Below are 22162 nucleotides of genomic sequence, written 5' to 3'. Positions count from 1 at the left end.
ATAAAAGTAATTTAAAAATGTGCCTCAACTATATGCTAACAGTACTACAAAAAAGTTTTTTGTTTTTTTTTCCCCCTGGAAACCAGCAGTATTTATTTACAGCTTGGAATGTTACCAAAATAATAATTCTTAATTCCTTATTATGCAGAGTACAAGCTTTCCTTGAAATGTTTCCTTTTTCTCTCAAAAATGAAAAGTAAAAATACACCGAGGCCAATAATTGCACTACCAACTACTGAAAACGTAATTACTTCTTCAATATTAAAGTTCACAAACATTGCGTTCACAAATATGTTCTCCTCTCAAATGACATAATTTTCTTTCTTTTCTGATATACTTGGGTATATGAAAATTTCCCTACAACCCCAAATGTGACTTCTATGGAATATTAATTTAAAAACTAAATTTTTCTAGTCATCAAAAAAACACGTGTTTAGTTCTTCTAAAAAAGACCTTTAGTTACAAGTTTTACTCTAGTTTATAACAAGGAACCATTATGTATTTAGCATTACAGACTTTTATTTCAAAACATAAATGTTTTATCAGCACTAAAACCAATAGATGACAAAAAGTTACCAAGGTTTGTTTACGCCTTAGCCCTGTTTATAACAGATTTTACACTTAAAAACAGAAGAGAGAGAGAGAGAAGAAATTGAAAAAACAAAAACCCTTGCCATTATTTGAAAGAATTAAGTTCAAGCATCATTCCTTCCAAAGCACACCCAGGACCAATCTTCTTTAGAATGGACTGGTTGGATCTCCTTGCAGTCCAAGGGACTCTCAAGTCTTCTCCAACACCACGTTCAAAAGCATCAATTCTTCGGCACTCAGCTTTCTTCACAGTCCAACTCTCACATCCATAGATGACTACTGGAAAAACCATAGCCTTCACTAGACAGACCTTTGTTGGCAAAGTAATGTCTCTGCTTTTGAATATGCTATCTAGGTTGGTCATAACTTTCCTTTCAAGGAGTAAGCGTCTTTTAATTTCATGGCTGCAATCACCATCTGCAGTGATTTTGGAGCCCCAAAAAATAAAGTCTGACACTGTTTCCACTGTTTCCCCATCTATTTCCCATGAAGTGATGGGACCAGATGCCATGATCTTAATTTTCTGAATGTTGAGCTTTAAGCCAACTTTTTCACTCTCCTCTTTCACTTTCATCAAGAGGCTTTTTAGTTCCTCTTCACTTTCTGCTGTTCTTTGGGAGGAATGATGCTAAAGCTGAAAACTCCAGTACTTTGGCCACCTCATGCGAAGAGTTGACTCATTGGAAAAGACACTGATGCTGGGAGGGATAGGGGGCAGGAGGAGAAGGGGACGACAGAGGATGAGATGGCTAGATGGCATCACCGACTCGATGGACGTGAGTTTGAGTGAACTCCGGGAGTTGGTGATGGACAGGGAGTCCTAGTGTGCTGTGATTCGTGGGGTCGCAAAGAGTCAGACATGACTGAACGACTGAACGACTGAACTGAACTGAACTGATGGTCAATTTTCAAGTAACAAGGCATTTCACATACAATTGAGAAAATGCTCAAAAAGAGCTTTTCATCTAGAACAATCCCTTGAAAATTTCCTCACACTCTGATCACTCCAACATTCCACACTCCTTTAGCACTTACACTTTTATTTAAGAAGAGGTCTGCATTTAAATATATATATTCACTTACATTTATTTTCTGTCCTTCCCATATTTAACCACTCCTTCCAAGAATTAAAAATAAACAAGAGATTTCATTTTTCCTCAGCAATTATAGCATAGTAATTTAAAGAATCTGCTGAATGCATGACATTTACTTACTTTCTCAGTTTTAAACCATGTAATACTATTATGACATGACTAAATTTAAATGCTGAATCAAGACTATTTCCTAAAGACAGTCGTCCTTAAAAATTTTTTAAAGATGTAAGTTGTAAAATGGAAAAAAATTATTTTTACCTCATAAGCTATATTTTCCCACTTTGATACTGATACTATTATAGTACAATCACCTCACTATATTTTTACAATTTTTTTCTCAATAATCTCAAACCAACTTTATGAATATACTATACAAATTATTCAATTATTAAATATGAGTTAGCATTCTGGTTAGAAGGATAGCTCAGTTATCAATAAAGAAATTAAAACAAGCAATTTGTTCAGTAAGATAATCAATGAGATGAAACCAGAAACTCCACCTCTCTGTAATTTCTTTCAAGGGGAATATAAAAGTACTTAGTGCATACTTTTCAAGAGCTACACATATACTCACACATACAAATTCTGTTTTTTCAATTAACACAACTTGCTAAAATCAGGTTGCTTTCTCCCTAAGAACACCTATTCAAATCTTTCATTTTGTCCATAACATTTTCACTACTCCTTGTCAAAATTCTAGAACAGGTGTTAACATGTGGCTTAAAGAACATTTTCTAATTTTCACACAACAAATAGGGTATCTTTCTGATGACACTCTTATAATCCTAATTCTTCTCTGCATATGTTGTCTCATGTCACAAAGTCTACCATCTGTATTAAGAGTTGACAGCTATCACTCTACAATCGTTCCGTCCTTTCCACTAGAACTCGGAACCATGTCTACTCAATTTCCTGTTTCTTTCACCTTAACCAGCTGTCTTCAGTCAAAATCCTTTTTCCTTTTTCTACTTAATTTCATCTTCCTCCCAAGTCTCAGAACCTTAAAAGATATGAAGTGTTATTCTCACATATTAATTCCTTCTCTATTTATACCACTATCTTTTTTCTAACTTCTTGTAACAAGTTTCTCAATCTTGTTCAAGAGAACTTTCATTGGTTTCAAAATGGCTTTTTTATACATATTATCAAAAATAATTCAACAAGCACTTTTTTGAGAAACCATGACATCCTAGTATAATGGTGGGACTATAGACACTCTATTGCCCTGTTAAGTTTACAGTTTGGTATGCAAGAAAGGCACAGCAAATAATTTCAAAATAACACAGTACTCAATAAGACAGAAGTACACTCTGGGTGTTAGAAGCACTCAGTTTAACATAGAAGCTAGACAAAATACTCTCAAGCCAGCAGTTCCTGAGCAATGTCTTAGAGCCCCAGAAGAAATCAGACTGGTGGTGAAGGCCAGAGGGGATTCCAGACAGAAGTAACATGTGTAATGACAGGAGAAATTAAATAGCATTGTGTGGATGAGAACTTCCAAGCTATTTTCCATTACTACAGTGTAAAGTGAGAAGAGGAAAACAATGGAAAATGAAGTTAGAGATGTAGGTAGGAGCCAAAACACAGTTTGTCTTGAACTTGGACATAGCAATTGAGTCTGTCTTATACAAAGCTTCTGCCATCACCTATTATCTGTGTGAGATAGGAGTATCTCAGCTTTGGAGACACAAGACCATTTGTGGAGCAAAAATACTAAGATTACCTTGAAATTCTGAGATTAAAATATTTTATCAACAACATTAAACAGCATTTAATGCCAATCAGTAGCTATAAACATCTATATGAATGGGATCTTTCTGGCTGTTTTCTAACTTTAAGAACATTTATAAACAAAACCAAAAAATTCTCTTTAAGGACAAGTTAGTAACCACACTTTTCAAATCCAGAATGCACAGAAATACCTACATTTTATATCATGCAGTTACTATATCATAATGAGATGGAAATAAAAAAACTCGGCTATATAAGCATTAATTATTCATATTATGAAGAAAAGCTAAAGTCCTGTGTAAAATTTTCTGTATATGCATGTTTATTTATTTTGTTCTGCTGTATAAACTGTCTTCCAAGATCTTTATTTTGGAGAGGGGTTGGAGTTGAGGGAAGGAAAATTCTGTTAAACAATAAATCATACCAGTAATTAAAAAAATACTTTATCTTCAAAAATAATACTAAGGTCTCTACCAACATTTAACATCTATAAAACAAATAACTGTGCCCTATTTAAAATTCTAGAAATTTTTAATAAATAACACCTTTGGATGTTCCATATTTTAAAACAATACTATACGAAATGTTTCATGAAAGAATATATAACTTAAATATAATCTTTTACCTCCAAACTGGAAAAAAATACAGTAGCTAATAAAAACATATGCACCTTTCAACTACAAGAAGAGCCAAAGCTAAAGTCATACGTTTTTTTGTCCTTCACCTCTGCTTAAACAAAATACAGCCCCAAACAAAAGTTTTAATTACATTCTGATTAAAATATTAAGAAAGAGAAGTAACCTTACTTGTGTCCGCTTGGCTGCCCACACTAATGTATCTGTCATTGCCAGGAAGCGCTGTTTGATAGTAAGTTGTCTCCTCCTGCTGAGGGGTCTTGGCATTCTTTGCAGTAAGGAAAGCCACTGCTAGCTCCAAGTTTCCATTACTATCCTTCAAGTATCAAGAACAGAACATCAAATATTTTGGAGTAAGTATACATTTGCATATGATTTATGTAATTTTCTCCATAACAACTCTAACAGTAAAAATCATTTTCAGACTTAAAATTATACTATGTCATTCTTAATTTCACAATATAAATTCACTGTAAACATAGTATACTATATCAACCATAATTCCTTTATCTATTAATTAAAACTAATATAATGCAAACATCAATTTTATAAATAATTTGTTTTCCTTTTTTTTTTATTTGCTTAACAAAAGTCCAATCATAAACTTATACTTCGGAGCAAATGAACAAACTAAAAAATGTTTTCTGGAACTTGCTATCTGAAACAGTGAAAAACAAATATTTAAAATAGTACTTCAGCAAACAAGAATAACAACAGATACTCTCTATTTATGCTGAATGCCTCAGTTCAGTTCAGTTCAGTTGCTCAGTCATGTGCAACTCTTCGCGACCCCCTGAATCGCAGCACGCCAGGCCTCCCTGTCCATCACCAACTCCCGGAGTTCACTCAGACTCACGTCCAGCGAGTCAGTGATGCCATCCAGCCATCTCATCCTCTGTCGTCCCCTTCTCCTCCTGCCCCCAGTCCCTCCCAGCATCAGAGTCTTTTCCAATGAGTCAACTCTTTGCATGAGGTGGCCAAAGTACTGGAGTTTCAGTTTCAGCATCATTCCCTCCAAAGAAATCCCAGGGCTGATCTCCTTCAGAATGGACTGGTTGGATCTCCGTGCAGTCCAAGGGACTCTTAAGAGTCTTCTCCAATACCACAGTTCAAAAGCATCAATTCTTCGGCACTCAGCTTTCTTTATACTCCAACTCTCACATCCATACATGACCACAGGAAAAACCATAGCCTTGAACAGACAGACCTTTGTTGGCAAAGGAATGTCTCTGCTTTTGCATATGCTATCTAGGTTGGTCATAACTTTTCTTCCAAGAAGTAAGCGTCTTTTAATTTCATGGCTGCAGTCACCATCTGCAGTGATTTTGGATCCAAAAAAAATAAAGTCTGACACTGTTTCCACTGTTTCCCCATCTATTTGCCATGAAGTGATGGGACCGGATGCCATGATCTTCGTTTTCTGAATGTTGAGCTTTAAGCCAACTTTTTCACTCTCCTCTTTCACTTTCATCAACAGGCTTTTTTAGTTCGTCTTCACTTTCTGCCATAAGGGTGGTGTCATCTGCATATCTGAAGTTATTGATATTTCTCCCGGCAATCTTGATTCCAGCTTGTGTTTCTTCCAGTCCAGCGTTTCTCATGATGTACTCTGCATGTAAGTTAAATAAGCAGGGTGACAATATACAGCCTTGATGTACTCCTTTTCCTATTTGGAACCAGTCTGTTGTTCCAAGTCCACTTCTAACTGTTGCTTCCTGACCTGCATACAGGTTTCTCAAGAGGCAGGTCAGGTGGTCTGGTATTCCCATCTCTTGAAGAATTTTCCACAGTTTATTGTGATCCACACAGTCAAAAGGCTTTGGCACAGTCAATAAAGCAGAAAGAGATGTTTTTCTGGAACTCTCTTGCTGTTTCGATGATCCAGCGGATGTTGGCAATTTGATCTCTGGTTCCTCTGCCTTTTCTAAAAACAGCTTCAACATCTGGAAGTTCATGTATCACGTATTGCTGATGCCTGGCTTGGATAATCTTGAGCATTACTTTACTAGTGTGTGAGATGAGTGCAATTGTGTGGTAGTTTGAGCATTCTTTGGCATTACCTTTCTTTGGGATTGGAATGAAAACTGCCATTTTCCAGTCCTGTGGCCACTGCTGAGTTTTCCAAATTTGCTGCAATATTGAGTGCAGCACTTTCACAGCATCATCTTTCAGGATTTGAAATAGCTCAACTGGAATTCCATCACCTCCACTCGCTTTGTTTGTAGTAATGCTTTCTAAGGCCCACTTGACTTCACATTCCAGGATGTCTGGCTCTAGATGAGTGATCACACCATATTGGTTATCTGGGTCACGAAGATCTTTTTGTACAGTTCTTCTGTGTACTCTTGCCACCTCTTCTTAATATCTTCTGCTTCTGTTAGGTCCATACCATTTCTGTCCTTTATCGAGCCCATCTTTGCATGAAATGTCCCCTTGGTATCTCTAATTTTCTTGAAGAGATCTCTAGTCTTTCCCATTCTGTTGTTTTCCTCTATTTCTTTGCATTGATCGCTGAGGAAGGCTTTCTTTTTTAATTTAAAAAAAAATTTTTTTTTAATTTTATTTTATTTTTAAACTTTACATAATTGTATTAGTTTTGCCAAATATCAAAATGAACCCGCCACAGATACCTTATCTCTTCTTGCTATTCTTTGGAACTCTGCATTCAGATGCTTATATCTTTCCTTTTCTCCTTTGCTTTTCACTTCTCTTCTTTTCACAGCTATTTGTAAGGCCTCCCCAGACAGCCATTTTGCTTTTTTTGCATGGCTCAGATCATGAACTCCTTATTGCCAAATTCAGACAGAAATTGAAGAAAGTAGGGAAAACCACTAGACCATACAGGTCTAAATCAAATCCCTTATGATTATACAGTGGAAGTGAGAAATAGATTTAAGGGCCTAGATCTGATAGATAAGAGTGCCTGATGAACTATGGAATGAGGTTCGTGCTGAATGCCTACTTAGAGGCAAATTAACAAGCAAATATCCGACTCATAAGAAAACAGCATCAGTGGCCTGAAAGCTTGATAGAGAGACACAGAGAACTCCAGAATACTGTGGAGATGAAAATTCTACCCAAATTAAACACATAAATAATATTCTAAAAATTTTGACAGCAAATTCATGAGAGAAACTTGCCCAGTTATCTCTATATTCTCTCTACAGTTATCAATAAAAACAACATTAGCTCTATGACTGCTAACTGAAACCACATTATGAAATCCAGGTATTAATAATGAAGCTATCTTTGTATCAAAGGCCAGAACACATAATACTGTGGAAGCCTTCAGAAACTTAGTTTACAAAGTTTAACTGGAAGCCAGTGGAAGGTTTTGGACAGAAACATTTTAAAAGGATTACTGTGGGTATATGTGGGGAACAGACTATAGGAGAGAATCGGCAGAAGCAGAGCCCAATATTATTTGCTATCATATCAAATGTGGGAAGGGATAAAAAGAGAAAGACCAGGATGATCCCACAATCTGATGTCTGAGCAACTGGAACAATTCAGCCCAACTCCACTTCTAACAGCCTTTGAGGAGAGAAAACGGTAGGAGTGCACATTTTAAACTTTGTTACCTATCAAAACTGTCATTAGACTCTTAAATGACTCATCCAAAACAAGAGTTTAACATAGTCTACTGCTGCTACTGCTGCTGCTGCTGCTAAGTCGCTTCAGTCGTGTCTGACTCTGTGCGACCCCATGGACTGCAGCCTACCAGGCTTCTCCGTCCATAGGATTCTCCAGGCAAGAACACTGGAGTGGGTTGCCATTTCCTTCTCCAATGCATGCAAGTGAAAAGTGAAAGTGAAGTCCCTCAGTCCTGTCTGACTCTTAGCGACCCCATGGACTGCAGCCCACCAGGCTCCTCTGTCCACAGGAGTTTCCAGGCAACAGTACTGGAGTGGGGTGCCATTGCCTTCTCCCAACATAGTCTACAGTTTGTGACAAACCAGACATAAAACAATTTTAATAACAATGGCTAACATTTATTGAAGACTAAGTGCCAAGAAATGTACCAAATGCTTTCCATATACTCCCTCATATGATAATAATGATAAACTGAATGCAGCAGGGATCTATACAACTTGAAGGTCACTTACTTTGAACATACAAAGAAATTCTCAATATAAAAGTGCTAAAAATCAATCAACGACATTGTGGCTCCCAAAAGTAGACTCTGCGTCAGTATAATGCTGAGATAGTCAACCCATTATTAAACATTTTACAAATTTATGCTGAGCAACAATTAAGATTTAAGTACACTGTTTTCTTCCCCAGATACTGGTAACTGAAACAAGTTTAAAAAAAAAAAAAGTGGTCACACAGCTCAAAGGAAATGTGGACACTACTTTAATTTTTTATGTTTATTTAATTAAACATATTCTACATGTTTCCTAAGTTTTAAAAAAAAATTTAAGTGAATTCCCCAAATTTGCCCTGAACAAGGTAATAGGTCTAACCCCAGACTCAAGTGATACAGAATGGGAAAGGCCATTTCTGAAAATAGACGTGGAATGATTGTCATATTTAGCAGAAAAAAGGATGGACTGGCAATCATCTAAATGTCATAATCATAAAAATTGAGGTACGACATTTTTGCTTCCTTTCCAGCTACTTAAGAGCAGCTTCATAAACCACGCTTTAAAATGCTCCTAACAGTACTGGTTGATTATTTTCCTGATGCAGGAAAAAGCTGAAGCAAAGCTTCTAGTAAAAGCAGAAATTATGTGTGGTACTGGGAGCAGGCTGCTTGGTTTCTATTCCAAGCTCCTCCACATGTTAACTATGTGATCTTCAGCAAGTCATTTTAACCTCTCTGTTTCTCCTTACCCTTTAAAAGGTGGATAAAAATAACACCTACTTCAAAGTTACTCGGAGGAGGAGTTAGCCACACAAAGTACTTAGAATAGCACCTAGTACTTACTGTAAGTGCTTAATAAGTGCTAGTTCTTACCACTACAATGATGATGACTGTGATTACAATCATTCAAGAGAGAAATTATTTCTAGAAAACAAGGAAGAACTTCTGGCTCCAAATCAAAAATAATGTAAAGTTGTCTTTCAGAGCAACATGCAAAGGACTGAAGCTGTGTGTGTGCCTACAGTAGCCAATGGCTCTACTGTTGATGTCAGACTTGAGCAGTGATCTATAAATACACTTCAAGTGGAGTTCCAGTTCTGAACATTTTTCCTTCATTCGCTCTCTTTCAATCTGCATATCCATGTGATCTGACTCATCTGGGTGCCTCTGTGTGGCAATGAGTATATTTCACAAGATACAACAAAAATCATGCCCTTTTTTGTGCATAATCAAACAGTTTGATGTTGAATGATCTTAAGCACTCAATTAACTGAAGGTTAGCTGATTTATATTTCTCCTTCCTGGAAGATTAAAAGGGAAGCTTCTGATACTGTATTAATTTTCCCCCAATTCCTCTTCCTCTTCTATGCCATTCTACCCCTCCATCCCCAATTAAACACTACAGTGTCTCTTGAGTAAAATTGGCCATTAGTACTTGGGAGTCATATCACTCCATTTTGCATGAAAACTGTTTCATGTGGAGGGAGGTCTTCTTTCACTCCAAGGCATCATGGAACATCAGGGTGCTAAAAGCTAATGTGTTCAAAACTGCAGTATGTTATGTTAGTTCAGTTCAGTTGCTCAGTCATGTCCGACTCTTTGCGACCCCAAGGACTGCAGCACGCCAGGCCTCCCTGTCCATCACCAACTCCTAGAGTTTACTCAAACTCATGTCCATTGAGTCAATGATGCCAACCACCTCACCCTCTGTTGTCCCCTTCTCCTTCCGCCTTCAATCTTTCCCAGCATCAAGGTTTTTGCAAATGAGTCAGTTCTTTGCATCAGGTGGCCAAAGTACTGGAGTTTCAGCTTCAGCATCAGTCCTTCCAATGATTATTCAGGACTGATTTCTTTAGGATGGACTGGTTGGATCTCCCTGCAGTCCAAGGGACTCTCAAGAGTCTTCTCCAACACCACAGTTCAAAAGCATCGATTCTTTGGCACTCAGCTTTCTTTATAGTCCAATGCTATGTTAAGTAAGGCCTTTACTTTATAAAAGTTCTTCCCTGTATCTATGGTACTATCCGTTGTATAACTAAAAAACTCAACTTTCCAATATGGTAGGTGGTGGAGATGAGGGTGTAACAGAAACTGTATCTCGTGAAACAGAGGCCATACCTTCAAGGCTTGCTGTAGAATCTGGGCATCATTAATCCCCGTAATTTCTCGTAGTTGATTCAGAAACGTCTGCTGGTGCTGGAAGAAAGGAAAAACCGAAAGCGTTATACTCAAATCTGGAAATGTACAAAGACCAGAAAATAAATGACCTTTGGGAAAAAGGACAGAAAACACAAAATACAGTAAAAAACAAAAAAATATAGAACTTGAGAAAGACTGAATAAATTTCATTATTTTAGGAAGAATAAACCACGCTGTGTGAGTCCTTATTCCATTTTCACGTTTCTAAAAGCTGATTGATTCTTCCCTGTCTGATGTACGCCATCTAATAAGAGAAGGAGTGAATTCTGTGACAGCTAAACCTAAGAAGAACAAAGGCAAAAAGGTATCCACTGGTGTACTTTAACTAGGGGATGAGACCCCAGAATGAAACTGAGGCAGCCCTACGAAACTCTCGGAGAAGGCAATGGCACCCCAATCCAGTACTCTTGCCTGGAAAATCCCATGGACGGAGGAGCCTGGTAGACTGCGTTCCATAGGGTCGCTAAGAGTCAGGCACGACTGAGCAACTTCACTTTCACGTTTCACTTTTATGCATTGGATAAGGAAATGGCAACCCACTCGTGTTCTTGCCTGGAGAATCCCAGGGACAGGAGCCTGGTGGGCTGCCCTCTATGGGGTCGCACAGAGTCGGACACAACTGAAGCGACTTAGCAGTAGCAGTATGAATCTCTCCCTGCCCCTAAAGTCAGCCAGCATCTAGGCATTTAGGATGTACGGAAAAAACATGCCTTTGGCAAACAAGCAGTAGGTGGATATATTACACTGGGAGATGACTAAACCACCACACTCTATTCAAGGGAGGGAAAAAGAACACCTCATTCTCCAATCTGTCATAAAAGATCCAAAATAAAATTGATTACTTGCTCCCATTTGCTGTGTGTGTTAGTCCCTCAGTCGTGTCAGACTCTTTGAGACCCCATGAACTGTAGCCCTCCAGGCTCCTCTGTCCATAGAATTCTCCAGGCAAGAATACTGGAGTGGGCTGTCATTCCCTTTCCCAGGGGAACTTACCAACCCAGGTATCGAGCCTGCATCTCCCAGATTTTTTTGCAGGCAGATTCTTTACTGTCTGAGTCACTTGGGCCCATTTGCTTTAGATGTGTTTATACTCTACTGATGTACCACACTCTACTAAAGAGAAAAACAGGTAGGATAGGATTCTACTACCAAAACCCTTCTCTAAACTTCCCTAATTAAAAATACAGTCCTCCCTCCATCTCTACATTTCTTAATACAAGTTCCCCAAAACTGAAGACAGAACCATGAAACAAAGAAAGCTCAATGGGTGATATGACATGGAAAGCAAGTCCCCTCTAGAACAAAAGGATCTGCTGAAATCTTGTCTTCTCACTAAACATTCTTACGTGACATTTATTAAATGTCACTCTGTACTTCCTCCTCTAGCATCCAGTCCAAGTTCTAGATAAGATACAGGAGAAAGGACAAAGAGTGTCTGCTAAATGATTCCACCTTCTTCAACAAGCCCCACGTGCCTCATTCACTGAGCAGAACAAAGTCATGTCATGTGGCCCTTCATGGTTGCAAAGAAGGTTGAGAAATGTATTTTTCAGTTAGGCAAAAAGCTTCACTTCAAATCTGTTGCTAAGGAAAAAGAAAAGAACAAAGAATGTACACTAAACAGCCACTGGCAGTATCCACTATGACATCAACAAATGTTAATTTCCATAAAAATCTTACTAAAAGCTGAGGTAACTGAGACAAAAAATAAAATATATAATAAGGTATATGAACAAAGGTCATATAAACACAACAGTTGATCAGAAGAACTGAACTGCCGAATTTAGTGTGCTGAAATATGAGAAAAGTAAAATTCTCTTTAGACATGTCAATTTTTCTACTTTCATTTTAAAAATTACCAATAGCAAGCAATGGAACCAAAACTAACTTACACAATCCCCAACATTACAAATTAAAGATGTATACAAATTATACAGAAATTCTCTTTATCTAACTCCACATTTTAGTGAACATAAAATACTTGAAAGATCTTACAAACTTGTTTATAACCACCCACACCAGCACTCCAAACCCTATTCTTTACACAGAATATAATTTTCCTCAACGGCAAATTATTCAATTGTGTATCAGGGAAAGATTTCTGAATACCCCAAATAAATTAATCATTTGTACAAATGATGCTGGCTATTATTTATAATGCAATTTGAATGGAAACAATGCAAATGTCCTTCCACTAACAAAGTTTTAAGTTGTAATGTGCAAGACAATGCCCTGATAAATCTATCAATAAAGAAGACTTCCAGGCCCCACACCCAGAGATAGTGATTCCAGAAGCATCTGGATCTGCTAAGGGATCTTCATTTTTAGTAAACATCTCAAATGAGTTTGATCTAGATGAGCCTAGAAGCATGGTTTAATTTAAACAAACAACTGTGTATTTTTAAACAGCAAATATATAATCTATATAGAAGTTAATCTTTACAAATCATATTAAGCTAAGCTTAAATCATATTAAGCTAAGATTACAAAAATAGTGTGTCTATGTTAATGAGTACAAAAGTGAAGAAGTGAAGAGAAGTCGCTCAGTTGTGTCCGACTCTTTGTGACCCCATGGACTGTAGCCCACCAGGCTCCTTGATCCATGGGATCAAGCATGAATACTGAGAGTGGGTTACCATTTCCTCCTCCAGGGCATCTTTCTGACCCAGGGACTAAACCCGGGTCTCCCACATTGTAGGCAGGCGCTTTACCATCCAAGCTACCAGGGAAGCCCAATGAGTACAAGGTAAGATGTAAAAAGAATGTAAAACCCAGAAAGCTTACAAAGCCTGCATTAAACTCCCAATTCTTCTCCCATCTCTGCATCAATACACTTTGCCACTTCTCACTTCCTCCCACTAATTGTTGCTGTTCAGTCGCTAAGTCATGTCCAACTCTTTGTGACCCCATGGACTGCAGCACACCAGGCTCCTCTGTCCTCCACTATCTTCTGGAGTTTGCTGAAATTCATGTCCATTGAGTCGGTAATGATACCTAACCATCTCATCCTCTGCCACTCCCTTCTCCTTTTGCTTTCAATCTTTCCCAGCATCAGGGTCTTTTCCAATGAGTTGGCTCTTTGTATCAGATGCCCAAAATACTGAAGCTTCAGAAACGTTATTTCCTTGCTGCACTGATGACTGGCTTGGCCATGAGACAAGCTTTCATCAATGGCATATTAGCAGAAATGAAATGTGCTTGCATGGTTGGGCTTACTCTCTTGAACTTGTGCAATTCATTAAGAACATAACCTGGATAGCCCATTTGCCCCAGAAGAATGAGCCACATGAGAAGAGCCACCCCAACCAAACAATCTGAACATGATATTTGGGATGTCACTAACTTTTGGTGTGATCTGTTACAGTGACAGGTGACTGCAAGTGAGTACAATAAGAATATTCATATAAGAGTATTTTATACAGAAAAGCAACATCGAAAGCTTTGTTATCATTTGGTGTGTTTTGTTCATTTTTCACAATAACGACAGCTAACTATCCTAAGAAATATTCAGGTGCGTGTCTAGCATGGCTCTTGATCTCATGAATTTTGACTGAAAGTGAAATAATGAAAAGGATTAGGATGAGAAAGAAAAAGAAAAGGTAAATGAATTTTCTTAACTAACTAAGAAATGGGAACAAGATTACTAGAGGTAAGCAAGGAGAAAATTCTAAGTTTATGGAAGAGAAACCACCTCATCCATCAAGTTTTCCTATTTGCTACTGGCATCTTCCAGCTGTGCTTTTTTCCTATCTTTGAAAATTTGCACCTTCATTTCCTACAATCTTATGATTTTGCTGCTTTTATTTCTGTTGTGATTAAGACCCTGGTCTTCTTTCAAAGTTTGCACCTTCTTATTTACCAAACTTCTGGTCCTTGAAACGCCCTGATCCTTAACTAAAAATATCCTGCCATGTGGTTCTCTCTTCTTTGACTAATGATTTTGGATCCAAAGTGGACCTAACAGACTATCATCTCCAGAATTCCTTTTCTGAGCTGAGGTCTTCCTTGTATAAATTTCTTATCTACTACAGTATAATTGCACTCATCTCACACACTAGTAAAGTAATGCTCAAAACTCTCCAAGCCAGGCTTCAGCAATACGTGAACCATGAACTTCCAGATGTACAAGCTGGTTTTAGAAAAGGCAGAGGAACTAGAGATCAAATTGCCAACATTTGCTGGATCAGTGAAAAAGCAAGAGAGTTCCAGAAAAACATCTCTTTCTGCTTTGTTGATGATGCCAAAGCCTTTGACTATGTGGATCACAAAAAATTGCGAAAAATTCTGAAAGAGATGGGAATACCAGACCACCTGACCTGCCTCCTGAGAAACCTGTATGCAGGTCAGGAAGCAACAGTTAGAACTGGACATGGAACAACAGACTGGTTCCAAATAGGAAAAGGAGTACGTCAAGGCTGTATATTGTCACCCTGCTTATTTAACTTATATGCAGAGTACATCATGAGAAACGCTGGGCTGGAGGAAGCACAAGCTGGCATCAAGATTGCCGGGAGAAATATCAATAACCTCAGATATGAAGATGACACCACCCTTATGGCAAAAAGTGAAGAAGAACTAAAGAGTCTCTTGATGAAAGTGAAAGAGGAGAGTGAAAAAGTTGGCTTAAAGCTCAACATTCAGAAAACTAAGATCATGGCACCTGGTCCCATCACTTCATGGCAAATAGATAGGGAAATAGTGGAAACAGCGGCTGACTTTATTTTTCTGGGCTCCAAAATCATTGCAGATGGTGACTGCAGCCATGAAATTAAAAGATGCTTACTCCTCGGAAGGAAAGTTAGGACCAACCTAGACAGCATATTAAAAAGCAGAGGCATTACTTTGTCAACAAAGGTCCATCTAGTCAAGGCTATGGTTTTCCCAGTAGTCATGTATGGATGTGAGAGTTGGACTATAGAGAAAGCTGAACACCAAAGAACTGATGCTTTTGAACTGTGGTGTTGGAGAAGACTCTGGAGAGTCCCTTGGGCTGCAAGGAGATCCAACCAGTCCATCCCAAAGGAGATCAGTCCTGGGTGTTCATTGGAAGGATTGATGCTGAAGCTGAAACTCCAATATTTTGGCCACCTGGTGTGAAGAGCTGACTCATTTGAAAAGACCCTGATGTTGGGAAAGATTGAAAGCAGGAGGAGAAGGGGACGACAGAGGACGAAATGGTTAGATGGCATCACCAACTCAATGGACGTGAGTTTGGGTAAACTCCGGGAGTTTGTGATGGACAGGGAGGCCTGGCCTGCTGCGGTTCATGGGGTCACAAAGAGTCAGACACGACTGGGCGACTGAACTGAACAGTATAAGGAGGTAGCTGTAACCTGCTGACAATGCTGAATCAAGAAGGGCAAGACACAGTGTTCAAAGAGATTCAGCGGTTTGCAAACACCACAAAAATCACTAAGTGAACAAGCTAAGACTATCTACAGGCCTTCAGATTTCTTCCTTAATGTTATTTTTACTGAGTGACGACATCCTTAAGTACCTACTACGTGTAAAATCCAGTACTGTGCACTTCAAGGAGAAGAAGGCACCAGTTAACTTCAATATAAAGTATGGATCAGAGTGTTTCACAGAATTCTTTCCTTCCCCTGTTGATCCTATATAATACTGGGTCCGTTTTAAATCTATTTAAGTAAGACTACAGCACATTTACATTGGTATAACTTCTTGAAAATGCAAAAAGAAGGATCACTGACTTAAGGCAAAAAAAGAATACAAGTATTTATTATGCTCTTACTGCATGCCAGACTGTTAAGTGCTTCTGGTATATAATCTCAAATAATACGTATGCACATGCACACACACAAATCCTCTAGAAAATCACTCTCATTTTATAACGAATAACATATATAAGGACTAAGAAGTTCAAATGCAGAAATGACTGTCTAATTTTTCAAATTCCACAGTCCATGTGTCTCCCACATATTCTCCATGGTATCTGATTCTGGAGATTAAAGATGTAGTAAAACAATAAATACTCAGCCCCAAAATCCATTACTATGTTGACATTAAACACTTTGATAGTGGTACAAGAAAACTGGAGCACTGATGACCACAAGGCAGGAAAGCTTTCTGTGTTAAGAGGTGAGTGACTCATAAGTCAGTCTTTGGTTCCTTTGACTGAATTTCTAAATATACATAAAACAGTTTAGTGCAAAAAGGAAGACAAAGGTTTCCATCTTCAGGGGAAAAAATGTTAACTCTCATAAGAACCTCTAAAAAAAAATTTTTAATGCTTCTAAGACCAAAAAAAAAAAAAACCCAATTTGATAGAAAATCCCAAAGCATTCATCAACTTCAGAATCACATGACTTAAATTTCAGAATTAGCATTGCTAAAAGATGCTTACTCCTTGGAAGGGAAGTTATGACCAACCTAGATAGCATATTCAAAAGCAGAGACATTACTTTGCCAACAAAGGTCCGTCTAGTCAAGGCTATGGTTTTTCCTGTGGTCATGTATGGATGTGAGAGTTGGACTATGAAGAAGGCTGAGCGCCAAAGAACTGATGCTTTTGAACTGCGGTGTTAGAGAAGACTCTTGAGAGTCCCTTGGACTGCAAGGAGATCCAACCAGTCCATTCTGAAGGAGATCAGCCCTGACTGTTCTTTGGAAGGAATGATGCTAAAGCTGAAACTCCAGTACTTTGGCCACGTCATGCGAAGAGTTGACTCATTGGAAAAGACTCTGATGCTGGCAGGGATTGGGGGCAGGAGGAGAAGGGGACGACAGAGGATGAGATGGCTGGATGGCATCACTGACTCGATGGACGTGAGTCTGAGTGAACTCTGGGAGTTGGTGATAGACAGGGAGGCCTGGCGTGCTGCGATTCATGGGGTCGCAGAGTCGGACACGACTGAGCGACTGAACTGAACTGAGGCACCAAATGGTAAACATTTCAAAGTTCACTGACAGATAATTTCAAGTATATAATATATCCTTCATGTAGCTCATTGTAAGACTGAAACCTGCCTCTAACCAGATATGTAAGAAAACAAAAATCATTTAATAAGTCTTGTATTTTATTTTTATCCATAATTTTAAGGACAGCAACATGACAACCTTTCATTACTCTTCATATATAACCTCAAATAATATATGCACACCTTCATATGACCTCTCTGAGGAACTTACCTACAGTATGATCCTTCTCACAGCTTAAAGGGCCCTTTACATGCCCCAGCTATCTCTAGCTTGACCTTACAATGCTTTCCCCTCTTGCGCTTCCTCTTCCAGTCAGGGTATACACAATACTATTCTGCTTCCTAACTCAAAGGTCTGAGGATATTCAATTGCTTTCTGTTGAGGTCAGAGGTTTCTCTGACACTTACCACAGACTGTAATAATATATAATGATTAATCATCAGACTCTATATCGAAGAGAACACAGGGTGTCTATTTCCCTCATCACTGTGTTCCTGGTAACTAAGTAGTAGAGTGTCTGGCATGTGGTAGAAACACAATAAATCTTGACCAAATAAATGAAAACAGCAGTTTGCAGAGGTGAACTGGAGTAAATCACCTCACAGGGCTTGAACTCACCCACAGGAAAGAGGTACAAATTAAACTGGAGAAGGGAACAAGAAGCATGCCTAAATCACGCCCATCTGCTTAGCAAACTCTCTTCACTTTGCTACACTGCACTGAGAAGCTCCCAGAAGGCCTTCCTGCCTAGTCCTGGTAGTGTCCATCCTGCGTGAAGGGGAGTGTACAGTACAGTATTGCTGAAATTTCCAAATTCAAAGAATCTACATATTAATCTCAAGAACAGTTGTGGTATCTTTTATTTTCTACTGCCATAGACTTAAGGTTCATCTCAGTCTTTTTGGGTTAACAGCACTTTAGTATTAAAATAATCACATACTTTTATGGATGCATAAATCTACAAGTATGCTTTTTGTATTCTTCACTATTTACATTTAGCCTTAGAAATGCCAGAAATTCTGAATTTAAAGTCTTTTCCCACGTTTTTATAGAATCCAGATCTACAATCTTAAGCATTATGTAATCTAACAAAAAAAAAAAAATGAATAAGGCGAAGAAATAAGACACTTTGCTCATCCTCAATAAATGTTTCCATCATTCCTCACTTCAGAGTTCATACCCCTACTGCAGCCCTTTAACCAATCTAACATCTGCATGATGTCCAGGCCCTGAAGAGAACCCTCTATCCCTATTAACTGGCAGACAAAAGATATGCAACAGAATTAGAAACTAAACACTTTCCCCTAAATATACTGTTTTGTGTATGTGTGCTTGGTCACGAATTCATGTCCAACTCTTTGCGACCCCATGGACTGTAGCCCACCAGGCTCCGCTATCCATGGGATTCTCCAGGCAAGAATACTGAAGTGGATAGCCATTTCCTACTCCAAGGGATATTGCTGACCCAGAGTGATAAGCTAAGTTCACACAGTTAAATACATTTCTAGGCCAAACAAGAATCTAATACCGTGAAACATGGTTTCTTTGGGAACATGCATTTAGAGTTACAAAAACCCAACTTGCAAAACCTTTTGGAACAGTGTGTTTTTAAATTAGAATGCCTATATTCTGGAAAATGTGGGTAAACAAAACTGTCATGAATCAAATTGTATCTGTGAACTGCAATCTCTACAGTTTAAATCAAGTGTATCTTTAGCTTGTTTTTGATGTTAATGATTTGGTTGATTCCTAATATATTTCTCCCTTGTCCAATTAAATCTTTGTGTGTCTCTTGGTTTCTGTACTTAAATTTTTATTAATTTTCAGTCCAAAAATAAAATCCCTTAAACTAACAGAGCAAAATTAGCATGCTCTAAGGAGAACTTTCCAACTAGAATACCACGTAACTCCTAGCAGCTCTATGTGTCACAAACAATTCCTTAAATCAAATACAGTATTTGGGCATCCTAATTACAAATACAGTACATCCTATTGACTAAGCTTCCCCAGTAGCTCAGTAAAGAATCTGCCTGCAATGCAGGAGATCAGGGTTTGATCCCTGGGTGGGGAAGATCCCGTGGAGAAGGGAATGGCAACGCATTCCAGTATTCTGGACTAGAGAATACCATGGACAGACCATGGGGTCCCAAAGAACAAGACACGAATGAGCCATTAACACTTTCACTATTGACTATTAGAAATTGCATTATTCTAGACATACGGCTAGGTTTAATAAAGCATGTGCTCTATACCACTTTCTTTCCCAGACCGATAAAAGGGTCATTTACATAAGTGTCCAGGCTCCAGCACCTCAGCACACATGTCCTCCATCCAGTGCGCTTCAATCATAGCCTCTTCAATAAGAAGTGAATCTCAGTCTCAGGGCTCAGTGAGACCTCTCCCAAACGTATTTCTTCCCCTATTCTTTAGAGTTCTTTAAATGATAACTCAAATGATAACACTTTATCACTTGTTACTACTCAATATTGCTTTGTATTAAACTTTCCCCATTCATATTACTGTATAGTTTCTATGTCCTAATTGGACTCTTATTCATACAATCAACTTCCTTAAAAGCATTTTTTGTATTCTAATAATATATTAATGATACAATTCTGTATTTTTAAGACAGAAGTCTCAAAAACAATCAGGAAAGGGAAAATTAACCATATATAGTTGGTTTTTTCTTAGAATCACCACTTATTGAGCACTTACTAAAAGTGTACAAGGCACTAGAGACTTCATTATGTAGGCATGATGCATTACATTGTTGGCTACTGGTGACTGGACTCAATCTCTAGTCCCTTTTTCCTCCTTGGATAGGGGAGTGGGCTCTAATCATAGTGGCTGGTTTTTCTGAGGCACAGCCCCCATCCTGAAGCAATCTATTCCCCCCAACCAGGAGTTATCTCATTAACATACAAAAGGCAGCAAATTTCTGTGGCAGAAACCAAAGGAAAAGGCTAAATATTTATTTAATCTTTCACTGTATCATTTAGATTAAAAAAAAAATGCCTAAAAATATACAGCAGACATTGCATTTAACTTATTCACAAAACAAAAACAGACTCACAGACTTAAAGAATGAACCCTAGGTTGCCAGAGGATAAGGATGAGAGGAAGGAGCAGCCAGAGACTATTATACCACAGCCAGCCACATATAGCTACTTATATATACACCAAGGTACCAAATTGTTTTGTTTGTTCTGCTCATGGACTTCTCTTTGCTTCAAATGATACCATGCATCTCCCTATAAATCTTCAACATCACCTCCTCTGTGAGGTCTTCCCTGTTCTTAGACCCTCTCCTTGGTCCTAGCAGTATATCCTGTATATACCTCACTTAAGGAAAGAAGTAAAAGCATCAGTTACTCAGTCATGTCTGACTCTTCGAAATCCCATGGACTGAAGCCCACCGGGCTTTTTTGTTCTTGGTATTCTCCAGGCAAGAATACTGGAGTAGCCATTCCCTTCTCCAGGGAATATTCTCAACCCAGGGATCGAACTCAGGACTCCTGCATGGCAGTAGGATTCTTAACTGTCTGAGCCACCAGGGAAGCTCCATATACTTCACTTAACTTCTAATATAATGTATGCATTTCTGGCTCCCACCACCACCAAACTATAAGCTATTTTATAGTGCACTGTTTATACCTATCTGCTTAAAACAAAGAATAAATGAATAGATGGACATGATAATGAGAGATAACTGGGTATCTAAGCAGAAATGTAAAAAAGCAATTGAAAACATGAAACAAGAGTTTACGTGAGGGTGAAAATTTTTTAATTATTTTGAAAATACAAATTTGGTAGTAATGAACATATACAAATGACAGATTACATAAACACTCAAAGCTTGCAAAGTAGAAAGCAGAAAACCAAAGACCAAACCTTGAAAAACTCCTATAATTAAGTAAACACACAGTCCATGGTATTAGCAACCAAACTTTAGTATGCTGTATAGCCCAAATGTAAATACTTTAAATATATGTACTGTAAATACACAGCAAAATCTGACAAGCTTACAAAAACCTTGCCCATGCCCAGGCCTACTTGAGACTGTCTTCTTACCCAACAATTCTCAACTCCCTATGTTTGTAGTACGTGTTTAAAAACTAAGCATTTTTGGCACGCTCAAAAAGATCTGAAATCTTCACCACAACAAAATTCAACAACTCTTAAGGGAGGTGGCAGTAATTAGAATGCAATTATTCCTCCAGTACAATACTGTCCCATGGTGTCTGCAAAAGCAGTTATCACACTGTTCAGTAGTATCCCACCCTCCTGATTATCCAGGCACTAAGACGTGCTCATAGCAAAATACTGACAAGTTTCAATAAATAATATGTATTCAGCATTAACTTAAAAGTAAGGTATAATTGTTTACCTCTTATTCATAACAAGTGTATTCCGCTCTACACTAAATCATAAAACCTGTTCAGAGGAGATACTGGAATAAGTATAATACATTTACTGAAGTACAGCAAAATAAAGTTTTAAATTATGATCAAACCTGGGGGCACATCTCTGAAGATTTTTGACAACAAAAAGGCTGAGACCACTACTCTAAGACAAATGCTATCAAATAAGTACTGAGGTTACAGATGGAATGTAGATGACAACAGCAATAAAATCTACTCTGTATGTTTAATAGCCATATTTTGTAAGAATAATGCTGATACATATACATTACTTTCCTCGGTTGAAGCTGCAAATGCCAAGTGAGCTTCTATAAAACACTCGTGAAGTCGCTCAGTTGTGTCTGACTCTTTGCAACCCCATGGACTATAGCCTATCAGGCTCCTCCACCCATGGAATTTTCAAGCAAGAGTACTGGAGTGGGTTGCCATTTCCTTCTGTCAAATTAAGTTAAACTTGTTATTCTG

The 22162-nt window shown here is 38.2% G+C and overlaps 1 protein-coding gene across 27 annotated transcripts in view; it reads right to left on the bottom strand.

The window, feature by feature from the left end:
• The window catches only part of USP25 (ubiquitin specific peptidase 25), a 160968-nt gene that overhangs the window by 122895 nt on the left and 15911 nt on the right, over window positions 1-22162 (bottom strand). For all 27 annotated transcript variants that reach the window (XR_015167530.1, XR_015167537.1, XR_015167541.1 and 24 more), the window contains exons 2-3: window positions 10257-10334; window positions 4223-4367 (exon numbers count right to left, since the gene is read on the bottom strand). Coding sequence is in view for 15 of the 27 variants with exons in the window: in XM_086411911.1 (XP_086268037.1) it covers window positions 4223-4367; window positions 10257-10334 (223 nt within the window). In the remaining 12 variants the exon portion in view is untranslated. The remainder of the gene's footprint in view (window positions 1-4222; window positions 4368-10256; window positions 10335-22162) is intronic.

The sequence above is a fragment of the Bos grunniens genome, chromosome 1 (assembly GCF_055505025.1).
Source record: "Bos grunniens cultivar Pamir isolate PY7600 chromosome 1, Bosgru_T2T1.0, whole genome shotgun sequence".
Lineage (NCBI taxonomy): Eukaryota > Metazoa > Chordata > Mammalia > Artiodactyla > Bovidae > Bos > Bos grunniens.
Note: the sequence above shows the minus strand (reverse complement) of the source record. Positions and strands in the feature narration are given on the sequence as shown.